Genomic DNA, 26,914 nt, shown 5'->3' with positions numbered 1-26,914 from the left:
TATTCTAGAAACAAATGCTTTTCCTGTGTTACTGAGCCACCCATAATCAGAGTGGTGTTGTCAGGAAATCACAGCTTGTGAAGAGGAAGTGGGTATACTCTTCTATATAAATATATATATATATATATATATATATATGGCCTTTTTTGGCTGAGAAACTGCCAGAAAAAGGAATTTTACATGGTGGTGAAGAACAAACAGGCTATGACCGGATGATAGGTTGCTCTGACAATCAGATGGATATTACCAACCAAAATGAATACCTATTTCTATATCATGATAAATTATAATCGAGCCTACACTTTTGTTGTGTCACAAGTGCATTTACAATTTCCAGTCTTTAATAATATATTTTGTGACACAATGCAGCAAACATGCATCTCAAATAATCACATTAAATGAGATTAGTTTCTGGATTAGGCTGCTTTTAATATTTACTTTTCACTTTTAATAATGAAGTTTCAGCATATGGCACGGTCGGTGGTTTGAAGTCAGTGTGTGCTTGTATGATCAGAAAAATGTAGATCACGGTATAGTTAGAAAGGAATGTGTCCACTTTGACTTGGTGGTCACATTATATCTATCTTCTTTTTTAAGTTCCCTTCCTTACATGCTTTCCCTACCATTTCTTGCCCCTCGCCATTTTTTCTTCCTAGGATAGTGAAGTCATCTGAGTGGTCATTTTGGCTTATTGGTTAAGGAGCAAATTAGGCATAAATTAGTTATGGCTAAGATTAGGAAAAGACTGAATGTAAGTCAGTTAGGTCATGCCTTTGCTATCCTAGGGAAAAATATGGCTTCCCTCTTCCTTCTATTGATGATGTATCACTTTCTTGTTTTTGACCAATGGACTCGCACACTGATATAGACCCATCCTCCCACTCAGCTTATTAGTGGTACAGTTTTGTTGACATTGTAGAGAATGTGTACATTTAATTCTCTGTTTATTATTGAGGTTGTAGTTTGCAGAGGTCTTGTACTGGACTACATTATACTGAGGTGTTTCTAATTTTTTGTCCTCCCCCGTTTATATACAATGAGGTGTATTTATATACAATGAGGTGAGGCAGAATAGTGGAAACAGCTCTCTATAAAATAGTCTAGTACAACAGCAGCGCTAACTATGAGCTCAATGCCAAACGTAGAACTGGATGAACACCTCTGTTACTGTGAAAAAAGAAAACCTGAGCATTATAGGTATCAGAAAAGTAAACCTTATGGCAGAACAGCTGTATTGTGCAGGTGGACATAATAAAGTGGCCATTGACTGTATATAGGTATGTATATAGGTGTCTGTATATTGCTGCTGTAATGCTTGAAATTTCCCCACTGTAGGACTAATAAAGGAATATCTTATCTTAAGCTACAGCTGACAATACTGATCATGATGAAGACCTAGGTTGCAACACCTTTGTCATTTTAAATACATATTGCCATTGTAAAATACAGAGATTTTAATTCTGCACAAACATTAGAGTGCGCCTTGGATTGTTTTGTAGAAGACTTGCACTTTGCATTTTTGGTTGAGACCATATTCCACCCAGGCAATTAGCCCTTCACACAACAGAATAAGCCAAGGATCTGTGCCATGAACTTTGTTCTTTATAAAATGGCAGATTACGTGCTTTCAAACTTTTTTTTATTTTCTGGATCTCCAAATTAATTTTTATTAAGCAGCAGACCATTAATGACCATAATATGCCATAAGACCATAAGATATTTTTGTGTTAAGTATTAACTTAGTCATAGATGAACAAAGACAAGTACATTCAAAATTATGAGATTAAAACATGTTAAAATAATTACTCAGGTAATTTATCATAATCTGTTGTGAAACAATTTATGCAATTATGTTGTTGCAATGGACCCCTGGAGGTCTCTGGACCCCACTTTGAAAACCACTGGGACAGCTAATCTACCATTAAAGCTGCTGCTGCGATTCCACATGGCCTCCTGTTGACACGAAAAGAGACTTTCACCTGCTGAGGTTGTGCACAAAAATGTGCACAGAAAATATTTTTATTGGCAAAAAAGGAAACATACACAGCAAAGAGAGACAGAAATGTTCAGTTTAACACTCAGTCTGTTATGGTGAATTAATCTTCTCCGGGGAAGGAAAGCGAGACTTTTGCATCAGGTCTACATGGTCAACTCCTGCAAAGAAGGTAAAAAAAAAATACTATTAATGATTTGAATAACCTCGTCTGTTGTTTTAACCTTTTTATTGCTCTTTCTCAGAAACAAACTGTTTCAGTCACTTTCACACACCCGAGAGCTGCCAAGTACAACAAATCTTTTATTACTGACCGCTGTGCAGCTCCACTAGACCAGGACGGGGGAACCAACTCAAACATCGGCAGTTAATAACATCCTTACTAATTCAGTTTTACTATCTTTATTCTGAACTGGCAATACTCCATGTGGAAGTCAGTTTCTCACCACCTCCACAGAGGGGAATAACCCAAACATATGAGTGGTGTATTTTTACCCACACACACTGTTGCTTTCACATACGCAGCTTTTCTGTGCACCATACCCAAGCTCATTCAGTCTTAATTTTCTTACCATTATGGCGTTGACAATGTCATTGTTGTTGTTCTTTAGAGCGCGGATAGCCTTTGCCCTGGACACATTAGCTTGTGACATGACGAGCTCAATGTCCTTGACCTCCACGCCAGTCTCATCGACCTATAAAATGTGAGATTATGATTTTTTTTTTTAAATGAATCATTTTATCATGAGTGCCATGTAGAACAGAAACTAGTAGCTGTGTTTCACAAACAAAGCACAAACAAAAGTCGGGGCTCACCTCTTCCTCTTCGCTCTCCTCTTGTACTGTAGGCGTACTTGTATTCTCCTGGATATTTGAGACTGCATCACCTTGCATCTTGAATTTCTCTGCTGCAGCCAGTTGAGCTTGTTGCGAAAGGTCCTCAATCTGTAACAAAGTGGTTCAGTATCAAAATAGACCCCTCATACAGTTTAAACCACAGTTTGTAGCTACAACAGACATGTCTTAGAGGAATGCAATTCATTTTTACCTTAGCTTCTCCAAACACAATATATGTGTCTGATGCTGGGCTCTTGTACACATCTGGCTTGGGAATGACGAAGAGAATGTTCTTGGATTTCCTGATGGTCACCCGTGTCACTCCTGTCACTTGGCGGAGGCCCAGTTTAGACATAGCCTAACCAAAGATATCAGAACAGCAAATAAAATTATTACAGCAACCACCTGGACAGATTCAAAGAAAAAATGTACTTGAAAAAAAAAGTAAAAAGACCTTTCTTGCTTTCTTCTCGCTTCTGCTTTGCTTTGCTTTACTGACTGGCTCCTCATCAATCTCTGCTGCTGCAGCAAGCTGAAGAAAGAAGAACAAGTGTAAAACATTTTTTACTTCTTCTAATATTATGGTGTTTCGACAGAGTCCAGGTCTATTTTGATCTCACCTTTGCCTGCTGTGTCTGGCCCAGGTCCTGGTCCTCTAACTCTGGTACTGACTCATCGCTCTCTGAATCTGTATCAGACCCTAAAAGTCAGCCAATCATTCAGTTAGTAACACAGTCCAAGAAAATACTGTTGCTTTCTTGAAAAAAGATGCAAATATCTCCACTGACAAACATCTCTTTGAATGACATCACTTCACTGCAACTGTTAGCGCACTGAATTAGTGATGAAACAAAACAGTGTACTGCATCTGAGTGGAATTCAAAATAACAACATGATTTGTTTTGTGCCTCGAGTTACATGTTTGAATTTTGATCAAAAGAGCCGAGCATCCACCCACACATCTCACATCGGCATGGCAGTGTTACATGATTAATGGTAAATCCTTCTTTAACATGTGAACAGACAAGGCAACACAAAACAGTTCACACAAGTAACTTCTCAGAGCTCTGAAATGCTCGTGCTCCAAGACGCTGATGTCCAGTAGATTTGTGGACACACTAACCATTCAACATCAAACTGAAGTTGAAATGCTCTTGCAGGAAATAATGTGAGGATTCATGGGTGGGGTTAGCTGTTTTCGCCAAGGGCACTTAAGTACTTGATGATAGAGGGGATCAAACTTCAGTCTTGCAGCTACTGGACAACAGCTCTATTGTTCACATACTCCTTGCAATTACATTCCATAATATCTTGGAGGAAACTGACAAAAACATCATTTCATTCTATATTGTTTATGATTTCTTTACAATACAAGAGCTACAAAGTGGAAATTTGTATTTTTAAGACAGAATATGAGCCTCCAAAATGGTTGCCGATTAGTGCCACTTTCAATGCCATGCAAAACAGGCACAACACTGATGAAAATATACCCTTGCTGCTCTCAACCCCTGGTTCCATTGGGAAATCTTGGTCTGGAGGAGGCTCAGTGAGGAAAAAAGGCGGTACAGAGGGAGCAGGAATGGATGATGATGACACTCTTGGGAGATCATCCGTGACAGTGTCGAGGGAGGCCATAAATGAGACAACGGGCCCCTTTGGCGTAATAACATGTGGGGCGTCACTAACCTCTTCAGGAGATGGAATAGGAATAGGTGGTTTGACACTAGCAGGGGAAGAGCAGAGGATTGGGGGCCTTTCTGTATTTGGTGCAGATGGAGAGGACGCAGGAAAATGGGCTGTGCAAGTTTCTTTAATACTGATGGGTACAGATGCAGCAGCAGCAGCAATGGAAGCCAAAACATCTCCATTCACAGCGTGCGTCTCAGCCAACTTATCAACAGATGCTGCTTTAGCGCTGCCGTCAGCCATAGTGTCAGAGTGCAGCTTAGCCTTATCAGTTGAGCCCCAAAGTTGCTGCCCCAAAGGAATTGAGGCCGTCCCATGCACCTGCTGCCCTGGGGTCTGACTTCTAGTGGCCCTCTCTGTGGGCTGCAGGGCTAAAGCAGCAGAAAATGACATGGGTGCTGGAGCTGCGGGCTGACGTGTGATTTTAAAGGAAAAGGGGGAAAGGGCTTTAGCTGATGTCACTTTGGGAGCAGCTTCAGGCGGCTGAACTTTGACCAGAGAGGGGACAGACTGAAAAACAATATCATGTCTACGAGCAGCCTGTGCAGCTGCTGGCGGAGCTAGTGGAACAATAGCTGAAGCAGGGGAGGAGGATGCAGCTTCGTCAGCTGGGCGGAAAACCAAATTGTTCGCTGTGGACTGGGCAACACCTGAGGCAGATGATAGTGTGGACAGAAAAGGAATGACAGGTGGCTTATGGGTGCGCTGGTGATGTCAGATAAGACAAGGTGATGAGGTTTGGCAAGAGCCGGTGCTTCGGTGTTAGATACAGATGGGAGTGGCGGATTAGCTGTGCCCTTGTGCAGAAGAGGGTTTAGTAGTTTGTTGTAGGTTAGTGGTAACCTTTGATCCATCTCTCTCTGAGTTTGATTACCTCAGGCTGGAGGTCACTCAGAGGTGTGTAGGGAGGAGTGGAGACAAGGAGAGAGGAAAGACACTCTGCAGATGGAGGACTGGTGGTGGATGACAGAGAGGGATATTTGATGGTCACAGGTAAGGCTTTATCTTAGGAAGCTACAGGGACATGTAATTGCTCTGTCCTAATTTTAGCCTCATTTGTTCTGGAAGGGATAAGGTGACTGGCAGTAGCAGGAGGAGGAGGAGGAGGAGGAAGGAAGGACCAAGTCAAGTTTGTCCAAAATGTTCATCTTAACTGTGGATGCAGCAGCTTTCATACAAGACAACTCCTAAACGTTGCTTTTGCAAGTGTGTCTGGGATTCTTTTGCTCTTAGTTGATATATTTGTAATTAAAAGCAACACGACCTAGTAATTTTAAAACTGACTAGTTTATAAACATAAATTACTCATTTAAAAAGCAAGAAATCACTTAAATCTGCCGTGCTGCTGTGAATAAAGTGGTGGAGTTAACACCAGCTGGCTGTGGCTGGCATGATTTTCCTTCTCTTCCTACTACTCTACTACTAGTGATTAAAATTGCCCAAAACATATTGGCACCCATCTACCAAGCATCAGTGATATTGGGGAGGTGAGGTGCCTGCGCAGAGCCAAAAGGATCCTAAAAGACAACACCCACCCCAGCCACAGCCTGTTCACCCTGCTGCCGTCAGGCAAAAGATACAGAAGTATTCGCTGCCGTACCACCAGACTACAGAGCAGCTTCTTCCCTCAGGCTGTGAGACTACTAAATGCACCATCTGAACTCCTCCAGGCTTAATAATTCTATTTTCTACACAAACAATCAATTAATCAATCAAGAGGGAACCACATTTTAATTTCACTATACAACCTGTTGTATACTGACAAATAAACTTCCTTGTATCCTTGTACTCGGGCAGAGAATGAGCTGTAATCTGGACACTCTGTTGTGTTCTTAAAAACATAATTCCCCAATCCACTGCGGTCAATGGACAAAAGCCTCACGCCCTGGCAGGAATAAACACCAACTTGAGAGTTCAGTCAAACATACAAACCTGTGTCTTCCCGTGGCTGCTGGCGCTCCTGCTCCAGGGCAGGAACAGCTTCTGTAGCTTCACCTGGCATCTCTGTCAACAAAACACAAAGCTGGAGTGAGCTCTAGCCACAACGTCTGCACTATCTGACACAGAGCTGGGCAATACATCAATATCTTACCCATATCATGAATATCAGACTAGATATCGTCTGGGATTTCAGATATTGTAATATCATGGTATGACATAAGTGTTGGTTTTTTTCCCCCTGATTTTAGAGGCTGCGTTACAGCAAAAGGGATGCATTTTTCCAAACTTAGACTGTTGGAGCTGTTCTCATATTTGTACCTGCTTGGACATCATATCCACATTACTGACGACTGTTTAGCAAAAATCTCTTATGTTTAAGTATCATGTGAAAACAGCGACAGCCATTCCTACAGTATCATCACAGTATTGGTACTAGATAATATTTGAGTTTGTCCACATCGCCCAACCCTAGTCTGACGCTACATAATGTCTACACAGTGCGCACACACACAGTATAGACAGATTTTAGTCACTGTAAATGTACTTTATTTTATGCATGTATTTTTTGCTGTATGTTTTCTTTGTAAATTGTTAAATCTTTGACTAAAGGAGGAGTGACAAGATTGAGAAGCACATCCAGCTGCCAGGTACCCCATCGCCTTGAATCAAACACACACACCAAAAGAAACAGTGCATACTAAAACACGGGCTGTCACCTCCTGTGTGTGTGTGTGTGTGTGTGTGTGTGTGTGTGTGTGTGTGTGTGTGTGTGTGTGTGTGTGTGAACATGACAGGAAACTGATCCCGGTGTGTCACACAGAAAACACTCGGCACGGGATCCGGTCGGGTTAGCAAATAACTGCGCATTCAAAGCAGCACAGCGGGCTCATTACAGCAGCCAGTGAGTGAAATTATTAGAGGTTTAATGTTGTTTACACTCAGAAACATACCGCCACAGAGAAAACCAAGCTAGCCGACAACAGCGAGTCATCTCCACGGAGTCCCCCGCTTAGCCAGGTTAGCTAGGAAATGACATTTGTTTTTGCTGCTTAAGAAGCGGCTAAAAACAAAAAATGACCTAAAATCCCCGACACTCATAATTTACAGTTCGTGTATCAGCGATAACAGCAACCAACAGATCGATATGCTGCTCGATGGCGACAGATTGTGAAAGAATAACTTACTCTGGCGGAGGGTTTTCCCGAGCTCGCTGTGAAGGAACTACAACTCCCAGGATGCTTTGCGGCACCGTTTAAAGGGAAAACGCTTTCACTGACGTGTTTGCGGTCTATGTGAAACCTGTGTGTGGGCACTTTTACTGTACCTTTACAGTAAAACAACAACAAAGAGATGACATTTCCTTTCATAAAATATTAAGTATGGTGAAATGCAACCGTTTTATTTGGTTGAAATCTATAAAGGTGTGTAGCCTGTATGAAAATATTATTTGATCAAGGTAAAATAAAAGCCTCTGAATCAAGAGAGAGAGAGAGAGAAAAGGGACTTTCCACCTTTTAAAATTGGAAAGCAGTTTTTATTTTAGGCCATGAGGAACTTAGCTGATGGAGTTGGGTAAGAGTAATATGAAGTGGCACAAATGGGTATTGCCTTGCAAACACGTAACTAAATGACAGAATTTAATGGATAGGAAAAAATGATATAAAATATAAAAAATATATGATATAAAATATAAATTGTGTTTGTGAAAATGAGTTTTGCCAGTTATTTTTGAAATATTGTGCTTTGCATGGCAGTAGCAGGAGGAGTAAGCTTGTGAGGATGTTATTAGCCCAAACGCAGTCCAGTGGCTCCAATGTAGGGCTGCACGATATGTTAATATTATATCAATATTGTGTGGAGACTAGATAGCATCTGGGAGTCTGGGTGTCATAATATCGTGATCTGACATAAGCGTAGTCTTTTCTTGGTTTTAAAGGCTGCATTACAGTAAAGGGCTGCGTTTAACCGAACTTATCAGACTGTTCTTGCCCTTCTAGTATTTGTCTCTACCTGCTCGGTCATAACGTCCAAATTACTAATGAATGGTTATCAGAAATCTTGCGTGCTGATATCTTACAAAAGAACCAGTAGTCACTCTGGCCATCACAATATCAATATCAAAGTATTCGGTCAAAGCTATCATGACATTTGATTTTGTCCATATCGTCCAGCCCTACTCTGATGGTTTGGTTCGAGATGCATTTGCAAATCCTAAAACGAACTAAAACCATCATGAAAATAATAAAGTAGGACTAACACAATCTTGTATTTTTGTTTTTGTCAAAAGTCTTACTGGTGCATTTGCAAAATGAAAGACTAAACGCTTGTTTTCACCTTTTCCACTGAGCCCTGAATCAACAATCACTCTGACTTCTAGCAGTACAGTTTAATAGCTAAACAAGAGCAAAGTTTCTGTTGAATTGGGCTAATGGAGCTGGTTGGGGCAAAATCCAATATCAGATTTATTATCATTAAGTTGTAAGAAGTGTTGAGTCAGTTATTAAGATGGCTTAAGCTGCCAGTATCATTGTTTTTAAGAGTGTTGTAATTGTCTGCATTAGAGTAAACTTACAAGAAGTGGGCACACAGAAGGAAACTAGTGCCACCAGGGGAAATAATTTGCATCTCGGGCCACACTTGATAAAGGCTACTGCAGAGCATGATGGACTCCCCACACAAAACAACAGAAAATGACCTGTCAGCAAAATATATGAACCATTTGAGAGCAGTGTTTGTGAGACCGGGCTCACTTCGAGATCACGCCGCATGGCAGGATGGTTTATGGTGTCAAATGGCACGCTGAGATCTAAAGGGATTAAAGTAGGACACTCAGCAGTGAGGATGAGATCATTTGTAACTTTAATGAGGGCAGCCTCTCCGTTGAGCTGAGCCACAAAGCAAAGCTCTCGATTTACCTGTCAATCTTCGTCCTAACCCTCACACGGCCATAAGCTCTGGGTTGTGACCGAAAGAATGAGATTGTGGATACAAGCAGCAGAAAATTAGGTTTCTCTGCAGGGTTACTGGCCTCGTTCTCCATGATGGGATGAGTTCAGCGATCAGAGGGGACCTTGGGGTTGAGCCCCTGCCCCTCCAGCTTGAGGGCAGACAGATGAGGTGGTTTTGGCACGTGGTTAGGATTCCCATAACTCACTTTCCTATGAAACCACACAGGGCAACTGGGAGAAGGCAACAGGACATTGTAGGACAGTGCAGCACAGTGTGTGACTGTAGGTCCCCCTGGAGGAGCTGCAGGAAGTTTCCAGAGAAAAGGACATTGCTCTGACTGATGAGTCTCTGTGTTGAACACTTGAGAGCCAGGCTTATTTTTCTCATGATTCAAGTTCAAGTTTATTTATAGCCCTTATTAACTGTTTACAGCATCAAATGTCTTTATAGGTCCACGGTTTACAGAAAACATGACACCATCTGACCTCAACTAAAAGAACAACCCAGTGACCAATGGGGGAAAAATGTCTTGGGAAGGATCGCAGAGAGAGGAGAACCCCTTAGAGACCGGTTAGGAACGCAATGGGCACCGAGAGGGAAGGCCTAATGATGATGATGTTATTATGGAGAAATAAAAGACTGTGGTGGCCTGTTGATGTAACAGGGGCTTCTCGCACGTCACTGTTTTCTGAAACATATTAAAACCTTGTATTGGCTGAGGTAAAAGAGCAGCTTATTGGTTTCAAAATAAGATGTCTCCTGTTCACATTTAGCTCTGGGAACAATTTGCTCCCCTGTAGCCTATAAGGCGGAAAGTAACAGGAAGGAGTGCTCTCTTGATGTGGCTGATGTGGCAAACCACTCACCTTTGCTAAGTTAATGTGATTACAGTTATTATCCCTTAAGCCAGGATCTTTTTCATTTATTGACTTTAGACGGGAACAGGTGTGTGTGTGTGTGTGTGTGTGTGTGTGTGTGTGTGTGTGTGTGTGTGTGTGTGTGTGTGTGTGTGTGTGTGTGTGTGTGTGCAACGCCTTAATTACACCCCACCAATCGTCAAAGATATCCATATTTACATCATCACTGTTGTCCATGTAAAATCCAATGTGACAGCTTGCATCATAACCAATGAGTGAGTGGGAATTCCCAGTTGGCATGTATTTTTGTGCTGTGTGGCATGTATCACTGCATGTATTTGTGTGCTGTATTATGAGTTAAAGATGTGAATCACCCCAAAGTGTGGTGGATCACACCCAAAAGAAAGGAAAAAAAAAACAAAACCACACAATTTTTAGCCAATCGCGTAAGTTGTGTGACGAACTTCCTGGTCACATTCTCTCGTAGGTCTCAGTCCCCTCGTTAATAATATCTCCTCGGATCGGAGTCGACCAGGAAGACATGGGCTGAAAGCAAAAGGCGGAGTGCACAAAATGATAGGAAGGAGCAGATTATCTGTGTGTAATAAGCTGTCAGGGAGCTAGCGTGGTCGGAGCCAGATAAGAGTTCAGTAAAGGCTTTATACACTGTGCGCCTAGCCCCAAGGACGTACGAGGAAGGCAAATTCAGGCGAGACTGAGGACGAGGTGTACAAGGATTGGATGGCATTTGCCACGGCCGGGGACGGGCTGTTGAAAACCTAGAGATATATGAGCAGCGAACACGGCTGGATATCATGTCTTGACTACAAAAGACTTTTTTTTATCCGCAGATAAACTGCAGCAGCGCGCAAAAAGGCCTCGTCCGATGGAGCATAGTGTACTTTAACCACAATAATAATCCAGCCACAAACCTCACCGACACACAGGCAACGACGAGGTACGGCAAAGGGGTGAGGTATCGACATTTCAGAGGAAACGCTTAGCTACATTGTCGCGATTTTTTGTTATTTTTTTGTCAGAGCTAAATGTTGGGAAATCGCTAATTTTTCGCTTGCTGCGGAAAATGGCTCCAGCAAAATACCATCGAGCTGCTGTGATATCGTTTGTTCCCCACCGCACAGTCCTTCAGTTTTTCTTCTCTTTTTCTGTTCAACAGGAAGCTTTACTCGCAATTAAAGGGATTTATGGGATCACAAGGTAACCTTCCGCAGTGGAAAGTGTCACCCCTTTGTGTTGTGTGACTGTTTCTGTGCCCTGACGGTCTCAGCCAGGCGCGTTTGATGTGCTTTAGTTTCCTTTGTTTACAAGTCTGCATTTCAGAACAGCTGATCCGTCCTCAGCAATGCCGCGATACTGCCTGTTGTGTGTTTGACGTGCTGCAGCCACTGCAAACAGCTGTTCACAAATACACAACATATTAGACACCCATCATTTACTTTGTCATACACAACTAGACAACTGGCACGCAAATGAAATAGATGTAAATGCTTCTCTCACTCAGCCGTTTCCTTTGCAGAAAAGCTTATTGCCCTCTCCACTATCAGGCCGAGTGTTAAAGGAGTGTTAAAGCCACCGCAGGCAGACGCAAAAACACTTAAGAGCGATTTGTTTCTATGGGAAAAATTGATTATAATACAGTCCATGACTGTCAAAATGTTGGTTGAAGGCAGTGTGGATGTGTCATCCTCCAAATCATTTGCTGAGCATTTGTGAAAATAGAAAAAAAAAAAAATCGGCTAATGCATGCTCCAGGGACAACTTCCTCAACTGAATTCACATCTGTGCGCAAGCTGTGCATGAATAAATTTGTTCAAACAGGTCCAAATGTAACGTGCTGATGCCCTTTGTGTGTCTCTCTGTGCAGTTTCGTCTGATGAGATGAGTGTGCGTGCTGGCCAGGGCAGTGATGAGGTGCTGGTGTCACAGGCGGTGTGGGACTACCTGGCTGCAGCTGGGCGGCCCTGGCTCATTGACTTCCAGGACAAGCAGGGGATGAGTGCAGGTATCATTAGGAGAGGAGAGAGGGGGGGCTGCTGTGCTGTGAGGCTGCAGCCGGTGGAAGGCTCCAGGAGGGCAGGAGCTGGGGTGATGGATGGGCCCATCTCCAGCGAGACCCGAAAAGCCTTCATTGACTTATGCCGCTGTGCCCGCAAAGAAATGAGCAAACAGGAAGGGGGGCCCAAGAGGAAGCGGACTCTGCTGCCCTGCGTTGGAGTCCTGGAGCCAAATGGAGAGGGGAGCCTCCTTCCACCACCGCCTCCCCAGCCTCGAAGGTCCCAGAGGCAGCAGCAGAGGTTTAGGAAGCCAGCGGATGAGGAGGCCTGTGCGATGCTCCACGAGGCGGCCCAGAGGAAAGACTTGGACCCAGGCATGGCTTCCCACAGCGAGGCGGAGGACAACACCTCCTGCTCTATCTGCATGGGGGACATCGTGGAGAAGACAACCCTGGAGAGATGTGGCCACTCTTTCTGTCGGTCTTGCCTTGATCAAGCCTTCAAGGTGAAGAAAGCGTGTCCTGTGTGTCGGCTAGTGTATGGCCAGCTGATTGGGAACCAGCCTGCTAATGGCAGTATGATGGTAGAGAGAGACCCTGACCTTGAGCTCCCTGGGCACGAAGGCTACGGGTGTATCTGCATCATCTACAGCTTCCCTCCTGGCCTACAGGCGGTGAGTAGACCTAGACCTCTGTGGAGATGCAGACTTATTACAGGCACACCTCGCAATTTTGATAATTCTCTACAGGTCTAATGAAACACTCACCTCACACTTTTGCTTGGGAGATAATAGAAGAGTCTCTCAACAACATTGTCACAGCGCTAGAAGTGTTGATGAAGACTGAACAAAACAGCCAAACATAGAAAAGGTGTAGGCATGCGTGTCTCAGTTTGGAATCTCATTATCACATTGATTCATGCATTTTGTTTTTCTGTTGCAGATTATCCTCAAAAGACATCGTATATATATTTCAGGTCCTTAATGGATTGATTAACTTGTGTTATACTTGAGGTTATGTTCCTTGAAATTGAGGCCAAATTAAAACTACTTCATGGTCACAACTTATTATCAATATTATAGACAATCATGTCATAGATGTCACACCTCTAGTAATCATTATAATCTTATTGTTAAATTAGGATACTTTGTAATGCAAGCAAATAAGCAGCTGTTACCATTATGAACAGCAGCCCCATCTGTCTGACTCATGCCTTTGTCTGGGAAAATACAGAATTATCAAACTTGAATTCTTTCTTCCTCTTCTCGTTGACCAGTTAGTTGGGCAACAAAAACAGACGCGGAGGAGAAATGTAATATTTTCATAAGGAGGGAGGTCTCAGGGTGAAGAAATACCAGTGATGGTTGTAACACATTTGACAGTTATAATGAACAAAAAACATCTGCATGCACATTTTTTTTTGCCCTTCAGAGAATTAAAGCTGTTGAGGTGAATCTTTTTTTTTTTTTAAATTCAGCCAAGCGTAGTTGACTGCAGGTGTTTGTGTGTGTGTGTGCATATGTGTGTCTCTATAGATATCAGGGGAAGTACACATACATTCTTGTTTTTTTAACCCCAGAAAGCAGGCATCATCATTTTAAATGCCTTTGCATCTTTTTAAAAAGTGTTCCTGTTTAATTCCTTGGTTTTTACAGCCAGAGCACCCAAACCCGGGTGTCCGGTACCCAGGGACAGACCGTGTGGCCTACCTCCCAGACAGCCCTGAGGGGAACCGCGTGCTGGGCCTGCTGCGCCGGGCCTTTGAACAGCGCCTTATCTTCACCATCGGTACCTCCATGACTACGGGCATGCATAACGTCATCACCTGGAATGACATTCACCACAAAACCTCGATATGGGGAGGGCCCCGCTGGTATGTACAGGCTTTTAGTTGGAGGCTTACGGCATTGAGATTCAACATGGTAATGGCCGTGCAACGTTCCCTTGAACTGAGGTGGCTGAGACAAGGCACCGCTATAGAATGACAGATGTAATTTAAGTTACTGACAAGGAAATTCTACTAATTGATGTCCTGGGCTTGATAGCGCTATTACTGCCTGAGCTTGTACTGATGTCTTTTTTTATTTCCTCTGACAGTTTTGGCTACCCAGACCCCACTTACCTGGTACGAGTGACGGAGGAGCTCAGAGAGAAAGGCATCACGGCAGACTGACAGCGTGAAAATGCCAGATTGTTCTAGGACTTTCAAGGACTCGTGACTGTGCTCGCGGTGGACATGACTAGGCTCCACGTTCTGTTCTGAGACCGCCCATCCCTGAAAGGACCGCTGAAGATGAGGCCCTCGGCAGACACACTCCTAATGCTGCAGCACAGCCCACATCACCACACTAGTTGTTCTTCTGTTTGTTCATTATCCTCGGGAGTTCAGCTTAACCCTGTGCTTTGTGTGGAAGAAAAATACCTAAGAGTGCAGTGCATTCTTGTATAACACAATCCTCTACCTGTCACTGTTGGCAATAGGACCGATATCTGATGCACTCTTTAAGAGTATCATGACGTGTTGAAATTTGAGGTACTTAAATATTATTTAGGATATCTAAGTTTGAAATGTTAAGACAATTTATGTTATATTAATGTTTATTTTTATGCTGGGGATTGCATTATTTGTTCAAAGCACACCTTTTTGGTTTTACCTACCCCAGTAATATTTGTTGAGTATGTCTCTGATTTGATTGTTAATAATTACCTGTCGTAAGGATGGCACTTGGATCACATGGCAGAATAGCACTGCTTCAATAGAAAGAATTAATTCTCTGAAGTTAATTGCAATCTAAAGCATTCACAGGCACTTTGGTGAGGGAGGCTGTTTTTCAGTGAAGTAGGAGTCATGGTTTTCGCTTCCTCTCCATGGGAGTGTGCTCGGGGCAAACACACATTTGTGCAGCCATGAGCTGTTCGCTTGGTGGCTACAAGCTGATGTCAGTCGCTTAGAGCTTTTCATCTGCGTTTGATCTTCTCATCTTCACTTTTTCTTAAATATGAAGAATGTTACTCTCTCTCATTGCAGCACCTTTCGTTGTATGTATCTAGACCTCCCCCTTTGGTTCCTTTGCAGTCGTTAATCCCCATTATTTAATGATGTCTCCCAGATTTTGAGCCCATCACTTCAGTTGTTAGTAGTGTGCTCATCTAATTACCAGATTTACAACGATGTCAAATGCAAAGGGCATATAGACCACTAAAACCAAATCGAAGGCACAAAAGCTCTTTAAACATCTATGCCTCTGTCCCTGTAAAGCTGGGAGACCTGCCTGTTCATTTTCTCATTCAAAATGAAGTAACTGCTGTAAATTTGTCTATCAGAATAGATAATCTATGATCACAGTGAAAACCCAACAAAAGAAAATGTTGCGGGAACAATTGCTATTGATTTGATTTTGGGTGGGTAGGCGGGGAGGGATTTATCTCATTTTGTTGTGCCTTTCTTATATTCAATTTTGATAAAATCAAGCATGATGTTACTAATGAATGGTAAGCAGTTCAGGCGTGTTTCAGTGTTATTTGATAAGTCAGCAGCATTATGTTTGTAGCTATATTATCTGGCTTTAAGTAAAAATACCACACAGTTCATGAGAATATGTATACTGATGTGTATTTAAATTAGCTGCTCATTCATAAAAATCCTTGTAGTCCAAAAGCTTAAAAAAAAGAAAGAAAAAAAAGTCACAAATGATAAAGCTATATGTGTGAAAGTGCTTCGCTAAGTGCAGTAACCGGCTTGACTAGTGGTAAGTCTGTCATTAATTTAATTAGTCAGATCCATACATCTAATAACCTTTCCTAATTTTTCCATCACCTTTGTATTTTTGTTATGGGACCAACTCAAATATTTTTGGGACACAGGATTGTAGTTTACTAAAAGCTACCGTGCAAACATTTCTATGCATAACATGATTGAGAAGGAGCCAGGAGACTGAGAGGTTGGAGGGATTGCACATTGTAAATTGATTGTTAACAAAAAGTTGGAGTTTTGCTTTTCTAATTGCGTTGATTCGTACCTTGAGTCAGTTGATATTAAAAAAAAAAATGTGCTTTACATTTTAATACTTGAATAAAGAGTTATGTTTCGGTTTGTGTTTGACATTCAATATAGGCTGTAATTAAGACAGATGTACACTTAAATATGACACCAGTGTCCTACTGGAAAATGTTCACTGGGTTGTGATCATGATGGGAATTTTGCAAAGCCACTGTGACATCTAGTGGACAAAAGTAACAAGATCAGCTGTCTGAGGGAAATTGTGTAGTATGAAGATCACATTGACCAAGTGTTTAGATATTTCTTTAATACTCTGAACATTTTGTGAATATTTATGAACACCCACTGAGTTATACATTTTCCCCACTTCAGTGCATGATACAATCAGTCAGTTAGAGATGATTATTTAATATGCCAATCTTGTGTGTGTGTGTGTGTGTGTGTGTGTGTGTGTGTGTGAGAGAGAGAGAGAGAGTTTGTGTTTGCTAGCAAAAACAATTGTGGGGTAGAACATGGCTTTCCTCACAACAAACCAATGGATGTATGAATTGCATCATATCAAATATTTAAACCTAATACTTAAACTTGAGGTTTGCAGTTGCTATAGCTTAATTATGTCTTTGCATTCACATGAGTTGTTTTGGTTCCGTATCTCAATGCAACCCCAATCTTTGCCAGGATTTGTTCTGTAGGCCATCTGGCAACAGGGGCAGCCCGTCACCAGTAACTGAGCACCGAGCTGTGGAAGTATTATCTGCTGCTCACAGTTTCTTGCAGCAACTGAAATTATTAATGATCACAAACTTGTTTCAAAACAGAGACTGGAGCCCTCATAACCAAAGGTCACCACACTACACAATTATTGAACAATCACAGCAAAACCCAGTCGAGTCGCACATTAAAATTCATGTGGCTAATATTAGGCTTAATTATTGCCGGAGGCTGATCGCTGAGTATTTGTGTAACCTAACTGCCCTGGCATGTTTGAGCTAGAAATTATTTAAATACCAGATTTTCAGAATAATAATAATAATAAAAAAAATCCAATCAGTTGTAGCTTGCAGTAGGCTGAACCTCTATGAAATGTAACCTCTCATTCTGTCCAGAGAGCAGATTTTAAAAATGACCCCTTTTGGATTAGTGTGTCCTTGCCTTTACTCTCTGCCAGCACCCAGCAGCCGGTGTGGCCTACCATTAATTAACCAGGTACAGAAATGCAGAATGCATACAAGGCAAAATAATGTCAAACATATATATTTTTTAGTTTATTTATGCAACTATTTCAGATAAACTTTTTTGTTCTCCCAGTATGAAATGAGGAAGTTTTGCTGTTGGTAACCCAGCCTGCAGAGACAAACAGGTCGGTCTGTGTTTGTGTCTGCCTCAAAATCTCTAAAAGTCTGACACCACAGCTCTTAAAGCAATTTAGACTCCAGTAGAATCACAGACCAATACAATACAAAGCTAACAAAGACTGTGTTTTATCAGGATGAATCACACAGTAGTTAATAGTAAATATGGCCTACAGACACCTGTTGAGACATAAACCTGCGTGCATAAGTAGGTGTAAACCTGAGGCATGCGCTCCATTTCTGTAATTTTGCCTCAGGCAGAAACAAAAGCACTACCACATACACTATTAACTATTCAGTTAACTAGTATCTAGCACAGCTTTATTTTGACTCATCTCTGGTTGTTTTTCTAATACTGCACTTTTCAGTTTACATATAATTTGATCCATCTGCACCATATATATCAACAAATTCCAAAAGCAACTTCAGAGTCAATCTTATGTATGTAAATAGGGAGGACAAAAAGTTAGAAACACCTACATATAATGTAGTCCAGTGCAAGACCTCTGCAAACTACAACCACAACAATAATAAACAGAAAATTAAATTTCCACAATCTCCACAATGTCAACACAAACTAAACCTTATAAACTTTCTTAAAAGGTAAAAGTTGTGGCAGAGCTGTTGCACTGAACTGCATCAGACTGTACAGGTGGAGCGGATAAAGTGGACGCTGAGTTTTTGTGAAAACAGTAATTTCTCAGTTTGGTTCACAGGAAATGCAGCAGAGTGAGAGCTCTGTCTGCTCCTTCCTGCTCTCACTCTCAGAGCTCACCCTGCTTCCTTACACGCCTCACCCTGGGGTGAGTTGGATTTGGTGACTCGACAAATTACAGCGTCAAGGTTCTTTACTCAAAAGGGGGGCTGGCATTGATCTGAGCAGTACACTCCGGGATTGTTTGACTAATCAGCCGGGAAGTCCCTCAAAGTCATTTCAGCTTTGGTCGGACTCGGGTCACGCAGCGGGGATGACCCGGCAGGCTGCTTTTCGTATTTGACGTCAAAAACTCAGGGATAAATCGAAACCAGGAGTATCGGAGCCTTTACATAGATGGAAAAGTTGTGGCTCTGGTTGTGGCCACAAACCCGGAACAACATGGACAAGACATCCAGCGTGGGCGGCGACGTGAGCGCTGCTGTCCCCGGGAGAAGTGACAGCGGCTCGGACATGGACAGGTGCGCCGTGTGCCTGGACGCCATCCAGGACAGGAAAACTTTGAAGTGCCTTCACTCGTTTTGCGCTGGATGTATCGAGTCGGTCTTCAAGGTTAAACCTGCCTGCCCGATTTGCAACACTTACCACGGTGTGTACATCGGGACCCAGCCGGAGGGCACGATGACCGTGAGCCGCAGCTGGAAGGGCTTACCCGGCTTTGAGAAACACGGAGTGATCATCATCGAGTACCACTTTCCTTCAGGGATTCAAGGGGTGAGGCTTTCAATGGAGGTTTGAACGCACTTACAGGCTGTGATTCAGCAAAGACTGAGTCCTGTCTCACTGCATTAACACCAGTTTGACCATCACTTTCTGTACGACTGACCAGCAGAGGGCGCCACAGCTCTGTTTTTTTTTTTTTCCCCAGTAGAGATTGGATGATGGCAAAATGGCCGCTTATTCATTTCAACGTGATATGGTACAAAAACATATAGGATAATATAAAAACGTTTTTAATTGGAAATACGTTCAAATACACAAGCATTTCAGACGTGTTCAGTATAATATTGTACAAGAAAACGGAATATGAATTTTTAAAAAAAACAAGAAAAAGTATTGGGAAAAATAGACTATTAATATAAAGATATTAGAGAATAAGAATACAGCACATCCATTATTCGTCTTTAAAGAGTTCACAGTACAGATTGACAGTTTAATTACTTTTTTCAGTGTTTATAAGTTTGATAGTCTTTATATTGTGATAGGCTGTGACCACATTTGTGACTTGATTTCTTTATTAGGCTCTGACAAGTGGGTTGAGAAAACACTAAAACACTTGTGTGTTGGTTTTTGTCACTGACAGGAGTTATAATATGCTCCCTCCTGGTAAATGACAGCGGTTGATATGAAGAGTGACTTGTCTGTCATTTTGAGGCACTTTGATGACAGGATAAATTAGTCAGGCTTTGCTGTAAGCCCACATGTAGGCTCGTTGTTTTCTCCAGTTGTTTTTTCTGCATTTTCTCTGGAATAATAGTTGTGCGTTTCATCTGCAATTTTAGAATGAATTGAAGTCATTATTTCTGCCCTTACACCTGTTGTGCTTGGTAGGGCTGAGCTTTATACCAAAATGAAATTGATACTGTGATATCAGATTAGACATTGTCTTTGACTTTGGATATTGTAATATTGCAATATGCCATAATTGTTGTCTCTTTTGGTTTTAAAAGCTGTGTCACAGTAAAGGGATGCAATATTTTGAAATTAGTAGACCAGTTTAGCTGTTCTGTTATTTGCCTCTTTGTGTGTGTATCTACACACAGGTCTGTTTACACACAAATCTCTTGTGAATGAAGGCACCAATACGCACTCATACACTGTTGTCTCAGTGTTGATATTGAGGTGTTAATCAGCTTGGTGTATGATTTTGTCCATGTCACCTCTATCAGCTCGAGGTCAGACAGATCAAAACTGCAGCTTGCTCCTCTGTGCAGGAGATGCATCCTCTGTCCCTGAGTCTGAGGCGAGGTAAACGACAGGGAAGATGAGCTCTGTTTTTCAGACACATGCACTGGCTCCGCTGGCAAATTACATTTTTGGAAATATGACAAGTCAAGGGTGTCATACTCCATCTCGAATTTGTCCAAATTTAAAGCCATTTAATCTAAGTGACATTTCGATCTCTGTGTCTCGTCCTTCTGCTGTCACATTTCACCCATCTCTAAAATGCACACAATCCACAATTACAAGAGGAATACCTGTAAGCGCATAAAAATACATTTATATTCTTATATGGAAAGTTGTGGAACAAAGCATTGATCTTAATAGTTTACTATTGTGTTGGAAATAGTGGATGTGCATTATGCTCTGCCTGACTTGTGTGTGGGAGTGTTTTGGTAGAGAATGAGATCACATCCCAGGCCAGTAAGAGCAGGAATACATTTTTTAGTAATTGTTGCCCCACCTACAGCTGGTAGGCTGGGTTTCAGTATTTAAGATGCAGTGCCAGTGTCAGCGGGGGAAAGGCTTCCTCTGTCCGGCTGTGACGGTAAATCCAACCCACAAATTATTCCTTAGTTGTTTCCTGATATGGAGATGTGGAAGTGAGCCTCACCTACTAATCCATAATCCAGACAGCCGGCCTCAAACTGTGGAGGAGCTTTTGTCATGAGCGCACTGGAGGCGAGACTAGAGGTCAAATAATAAATTTATCAGTAAGTGATAAAGAGTTAGGCTTTTTTTCTTAAAACTACAAATTAGGCCTCAGTGTCTGTGGCTCAGTCAAAGTAAACCAATGCACAGAGTTATTCTAGTTTTTTATTTTTCATTAGTTTTTATTTTTGTTTTGTTTTCAGTTCAGTTTAGTTTCCCTCAGTTTTCAGGGTGGGCTTAGTCATTTCAGTTTAGTTTTTATTGTTTAAAAATGTTTGTGTAGTTTTTATTTGTTTCAGTATTAGTTTTAGTGTTTTTTAAATTATAATATGGGGGGTGTTGGTCAGAATAGGTATTACAATACAAACCCGACACTTTGTGAAGGCAGCTGACTCACAGATCATGTCGATATTCCAGTCTCAGTAAACATCAACACCGACGCCTCCTCATGTTGTTGTGTTGACAAGTTTGACCAAATTGACAAAGACGAAAACAAGACATTTTCTGTATATTTTTAAGTTTTTAATTTTAGTTGGTTTTATAGTACACAATATGTTTCAGTTCATTGTTGTTTTTTCTAGTCTAGTTTTTTATTTCAGTTAACTAAAATGTTTTAGTTTTAGTGAACTATAATGACCTTGCCAATTCGTAGAAGAAACAAAGTAGATAAAATGACTCAGTTTCCTCCTACCTGTTGTGTGTTTTCCCTCATCGCAGCCCGAGCACCCAAATCCTGGGGTGAAGTATGCCGGCACGCGTCGCACGGCCTTCCTGCCCGCCTGCGAGGAGGGAGAGAAGGTCCTGAGGCTGCTGAGGAAGGCCTTCGAGAGGAGACTCATCTTCACCGTCGGGCGATCCGCCACCACAGGCCTCAACAACGCCATCACCTGGAACGACATCCACCACAAGACCAACATGGGAGGCGGCCCGCAATAGTACGCACAGTTGTTGTTACTGAGGAATAATAGTAATAGGTGGAGTAAAACTTTAAAATAAAAAAAAAAAATGACCCAGGGAAAAGTTAAGCTAAACTTTTAATAGTTCCTAAAGATTGAAGGATTATTACTTTATAAAAAATACTTAACTGATTACCTCTATGGGTTTCCTAGCAGGTGGGTCCACTTTTAGCCTTAATTGTCATTCCACAGTTTGAAAATGATGAAAATTGTGAAAAAGGGACTAAGCTGTTGTTGCTGTTGAGTGAAATCCTTGCAGATCCATACAACCTTTTGTACTAGGAAATGTTTTCAAAGACAGATGAGTCAAATAGTTCATGTCAAAGTCAAACTAAGCTTTTTTTCCCCGTTTTCCCTCAGAAACAGCTCTCTGAAATACAGCTTCTCACACAGAACGGGACAAACACACTCGCGACAAATGTTGGATGATCTGCCTGCTTGTCTCTCTCCTTTCCAGTTTTGGGTATCCAGATCCAGCATACTTGTTCAGGGTACAAGAGGAGCTCCGTCTGAAAGGTGTGACCGAGGACGACTGACTGGTTCAAGCTCTTCATTCAGGAAACAACAACAACTTTAAGTTAAACAGCTTTAATATTTGAACGTATTGCAGCAAAGTGCCTAAGTTTGAAATTGCACTTGTTGAACTCATGCAGAAGGGATCCTCCTCAGTGAATTTTTTTTTTTTAATAGACAGATCTTAAATTTAAATTGGGCACATACAAGCGAAACTTCCAACATACTATGCATGTAAAGAATGTAAACATATATGCAACAAGACAAATCAATGCAAGTATTACAGTACAATAGGTGAGTATGAGTACAACTGGCCGTAAGTCAGTGATTTTTAAAAAAAAAATATTTCAGATTCTTTCTTTTCTTTGTATTACAGTGTACCTCAGTCATGCTTGCTGATCAGATAACATGTCAGTCGTGTAAATATTATTCTGTTATAACTCTAAATGCACTTCCTTGTTTACACTCCTCAGCCCAACAAAGAGGCAACTTGACAATTTCTGACCAAAAATCTGTGACTTGAAAACGATTAGCTTAGCCAGTAAACTGTAAATCTATATTTCATAACTTGACAATCGACTTGTCACTGTTTATATTTGGAGCTTAAAGAAAGAAAATAGAAGCTCAAACCCTTTCCTCTACTTTTCAGTGGCTCATGCTCGTTCAGTATTAGAAATTTCATTTCTGCACTGTTGATGTAGATAAATTAATTTGTTAACACAGCATATATTCCATACATGTTTAATAATGTTAACTGCTCACTTGTAAAATGTATATAGTTAAATAGAGTAAAAAAATTAAGAGTATAGTGTTTTCATTCAGTGGTTGTATGAACAAGATCACACATACAGCTGTATGTGTGAACCTTAGTGGTGTTTTCCATATCTCAATGCTGTGGTGATGGTGGGAACTTATATACATATGTATAAATATGATTAAAATAATAAGTTATAAGGTCATCAAATAACACCACATACTCAGCGCTCTGTGTGGCCCCCATATAGTCAATGCTGGACAAGATGCACATATGGTTTTTTAAATCGATATGGTAATAAGCATCAACCGCTATAAAAGACAGTTTTCATCAGCACAGTTATGCATCCACTTAACATCTTAGGCTAAACGACAGATTATTTTGTCCTCTCAATCCTGCCATTTTCCTGTTCAGTCCACTAGAGGGCGATGCTCTCCTCAGACGAGCCGGTGTGATGGCGTCTGCTTGGTATGCAGCTGTATCACCGACACAGACCCACACTCCCAAAGCACCTCCCAAGCCTCAGAGCCCAAAGTCAGTGAGAGGAGCAGAGCATGAGTCATGTGTTTCTATGGGGCTCGGGGCAGCTTTAGCTCTGGCACGAATGACACACTGACGAGCTATCACCTTTTTTTTTTTTTGTACGATAATGAATTGACATCTCTTGATTTTCCGTGGGCAGCAGAATCACTTAGTGAAAGATGAGCAGTGTTACTCATCACAGACAGACACATAAAGGTCATTAAAGACAAATATTTACAAGGCTCATCTGTTCTTTTTTTAGCGAAGTCACTTGTGCACCATATGCCTATACCTACATGCTAAATGTGTAACAAGTGTCCCAGTCAAGGCTCGCACAGATAGACCATGAAATCCTGCAACTAAAGATGATACAATAACCAAATAGTGAATAGTATCACCTGTATCCTTTCAGGTCTCTTCTTATTTCACGCCAGGCAACATATGCTCACTTTTCACTGTCCGCTGAGCTCAGTGAACCTGGCCAGCACCCAGTCACCAGGTCACAACTGAATATGAATGATTTCCGACTGATCTGCGCTTCTTGGTGGTGATTGCATGGAATTACGGAGTTATCAAATGCCTTTTAACCTATATCTCGCTCACATGACTGTAAGACCCAAGGGGATGAATGTGTGTGTGTGAAGGACAGACTCACAGGGCCTGGCCTCTTTAGCGTTGTGGTGTGCACAGGCTGGGGGCATTTCTGTGGCCTAGGATCTCAGGGCATCTGCTGCTGTCACAGAACAGGACAGGACCCATCTGGTTAACCCACTCCCCCACCTCTCTCCATCTCCTCTAGCCTTTCTTTTCTTTATTCATCAGTTCATCCATCCCTCAGTCCCTTCCTCACCCCCACATCTATTTCTCCTCTGTTTTTTTTTTTTTGCCATCTGAATAGTCCTCTTCTGTCTGCTGTGTTGTGTAAATTGAGAAAAATGTGGAATACATACAGTGATTCTATATCTAAATACCTTTTTGCACAGTGGTGTACAAATGTATATGATTTTATTTGTATGTATTTTCCAATAAACAAAAAACTATTTGCAATGATGGACTGGAAAGCGGCCTTTCTAAAAAAATTCAGTAGAGTGCGATTACAAATGAAGACAAATGGAGCGCTGACGATACAGAGCATACAGAAAAGTACCACTGGATTGCAGAAATATGCCCACTTCGAATTCAGTTTAGTGGAAGTAAGCTACATTTGAACATGAAACATTCCATGTGAAAGGCTGAAATGAATTTCCATAATACCTCCTTCCATCTGACCCCCTTTCCCTCAGGCATTATTGTTTGAGTATGTCCCAAATCAGTCTTTTTAATAAACTGAAATGTAAAGCAGATTATGCTCAGACTACTGTATTTTCTTTGCATGCTCACTTAAATAGGGGCAGGAACAATACTAAGTATTGGCTTTCGTTCCCGACTTTAAAATTGTACACAGCAGTGAGTTACTCTTGAGTGACAGAGTCCCGGTCTGTCCTCATCCATCTGGACTGCTGGGGACAGGGGCGAGGAATTACTGAAATGTATCCAGAGACATAAATCTGTATTAATGGTTATGCAGAGCAATATTGTGGGTGGATTAAACATGCATCAATGTAAATGGTCAGTGACAAGCCACTGTATAAAATGGATTGATGATGACCCGAGAACAAGCTTTCAGTGCACAGATGAAGACTTCACCGACTGATGGGTCAGTCTGTCTGTTTTCATTCATGTCCTGCAAAAGTCATCCTGAAAAAGCATTGTGATACCTGAACAGTCTGCCTTTCAGGGGCTGAAAAACTGAGCTCTGTTTAGTTTCATGTTTGTAGAAGTAACTGCCCAGGACAGGTGGTAGCATGAGATAAACAAAGAGCCAGACAGACAAACCCATCAGAGAAGAAATCTAGAGATGATAAGAAAATCATAGCATGACAATCTGGAGCTGTTGCCACATAACAATCTGTGTTGTCATATCTGAAATCAACCAGCCGCACATTTTCTCATGTTTCCCTTCTTTGGGGGATTTGAATACAATGTTTGTTTGTGATGCAATGGCAGTGACAATTTGTGTGTTCATGTTTGTGTGTTGTACAGTAGTTCTCGCCCCCTCTTCCCACTGTGCTCCTTAATTAGAGTGTCTCAGGCTGTGGGGAAAACCCTGGCACACTGCCTGCCTGCCTGCCTGCCTGCCTGCCTGCCTGCCTCTCTGCTTTTGTCTCCTCATCTTCTCATCCTCCAGAGCTAAAGCAGCCCAATCACAGATATACCTGCCTATCTGGATGCAGGGCACGTTACTCTTCTTCCCCCTTCACTGTAATGAGGATCAACTCCTCCAGACGCACTTTTGAACACCTTTGAAGGCTTTTTTTTTCATCTTCACCCAGTTTCCCCTTTTTTAACATCAGCGTTGACAGGAATAAAGATTCTCTGGCATATCTGAATTATAAATCTCTGTTTCCCAGCCATGAAGGACAAACAAGGACATTTCAGAGCGTATGTGTATGTTTAGTATGTGGACATGAGGAGGCTGAGGAGGCATCTGTCCCCATGCAGGCTCTTTGTGTGACAGAATGTCAGCCCACAGCACTGACATGCTCATTCACTGCGCCTCAGGCTGTTTGCTTAAGAACAGCAAAGTGAAGGTGGGTGTGTGGGTGCCTGCGTTTCTGTGGCTTTTGTCTGTGTGCCCTTGACTGCATCTGTGCATACAGTATGAACGGATATGCACGAGTGAATGCATGAATGCATCCGTGTGTATTTGTGTGTGTGCGTGCGTGTGCGTGTGTGTGTTTGTCAGGGCTGTTTCTCACATTCTGTCCCCTGATTCATAGCCTGTGCTACATGGTTTTTTGTCTGCCTGATTTAGCAGAACAGGCCTTCTGCTTTTCTTAGTAATGCTGACAGATTTACTGACTTACTTCACCAACAGGGCACAACAGCAGAGCTGGCAACTATTGGGGCTTTGGCTGGGTTATCAGCAAGACAGATTGAAGGCTCTGCTCAAGCTGTTCTTCATTAGCGACAGCCAGCGTCTCCATGATATGAGAATAGCGGCACTATCATCTGTCCTTGGTGAGAGAGATTAAAATAGTGTCCAGTAATTACCTTTCCAAACTTCCATCACAAGCAACGCAGCAAATTTGTTGTCATTAGTTGTTCGTCATGCTTATGAGAAAAGCACTCTGCTGTGTTTGTCTATCAGTCACAACACCTATTTACTAAGAAATGGAAATCTGGAATGGCGA

The 26,914-nt window shown here is 41.9% G+C and overlaps 3 protein-coding genes across 6 annotated transcripts; 2 read left to right on the top strand and 1 right to left on the bottom strand.

Annotated features, from left to right (window-relative positions):
* Positions 1-1,983: 1,983 nt before the first annotated feature.
* LOC115362643 (nascent polypeptide-associated complex subunit alpha-like) lies at positions 1,984-7,749 on the bottom strand. Of its 2 annotated transcripts, none has more exons than XM_030056651.1 (8): positions 7,642-7,749; positions 6,449-6,520; positions 3,451-3,530; positions 3,285-3,362; positions 3,042-3,188; positions 2,810-2,938; positions 2,566-2,688; positions 1,984-2,154 (listed from the first exon to the last, which is right to left on the bottom strand). In XM_030056651.1, the coding sequence occupies exons 2-8, from the start codon at positions 6,516-6,518 to the stop codon at positions 2,140-2,142; spliced, it is 642 nt and encodes a 213-aa protein (XP_029912511.1). In that variant the 5' UTR covers positions 6,519-6,520; positions 7,642-7,749; the 3' UTR covers positions 1,984-2,139. The 2 variants fall into 2 exon arrangements, with proteins under 2 accessions (XP_029912511.1, XP_029912512.1); XM_030056652.1 differs by lacking the exon at positions 7,642-7,749 and adding an exon at positions 7,408-7,426.
* dtx3 (deltex E3 ubiquitin ligase 3) lies at positions 7,300-16,370 on the top strand. 3 transcript variants are annotated; one of them, XM_030056647.1, is made up of 5 exons: positions 10,758-11,221; positions 11,441-11,481; positions 12,149-12,951; positions 13,933-14,150; positions 14,375-16,370. In XM_030056647.1, exons 2-5 carry the CDS (start codon positions 11,469-11,471, stop codon positions 14,448-14,450), a joined length of 1,110 nt encoding a protein of 369 aa, XP_029912507.1. In that variant the 5' UTR covers positions 10,758-11,221; positions 11,441-11,468; the 3' UTR covers positions 14,451-16,370. The 3 variants fall into 3 exon arrangements, with proteins under 3 accessions (XP_029912509.1, XP_029912507.1, XP_029912508.1); XM_030056648.1 differs by having other exon boundaries at positions 10,758-11,234; XM_030056649.1 differs by lacking the exons at positions 10,758-11,221; positions 11,441-11,481 and adding an exon at positions 7,300-7,358.
* A 2,009-nt stretch (positions 16,371-18,379) lies between these two features.
* LOC115361406 (probable E3 ubiquitin-protein ligase DTX3) lies at positions 18,380-24,972 on the top strand. The gene is made up of 3 exons (XM_030054772.1): positions 18,380-19,058; positions 21,654-21,871; positions 22,350-24,972. The coding sequence occupies exons 1-3, from the start codon at positions 18,681-18,683 to the stop codon at positions 22,426-22,428; spliced, it is 675 nt and encodes a 224-aa protein (XP_029910632.1). The 5' UTR covers positions 18,380-18,680; the 3' UTR covers positions 22,429-24,972.
* Positions 24,973-26,914: the final 1,942 nt, after the last annotated feature.

The sequence above is a fragment of the Myripristis murdjan genome, chromosome 7, assembly GCF_902150065.1.
Source record: "Myripristis murdjan chromosome 7, fMyrMur1.1, whole genome shotgun sequence".
Taxonomy (NCBI): domain Eukaryota; kingdom Metazoa; phylum Chordata; class Actinopteri; order Holocentriformes; family Holocentridae; genus Myripristis; species Myripristis murdjan.
This window is presented reverse-complemented; position numbering and strand designations above follow the sequence as displayed.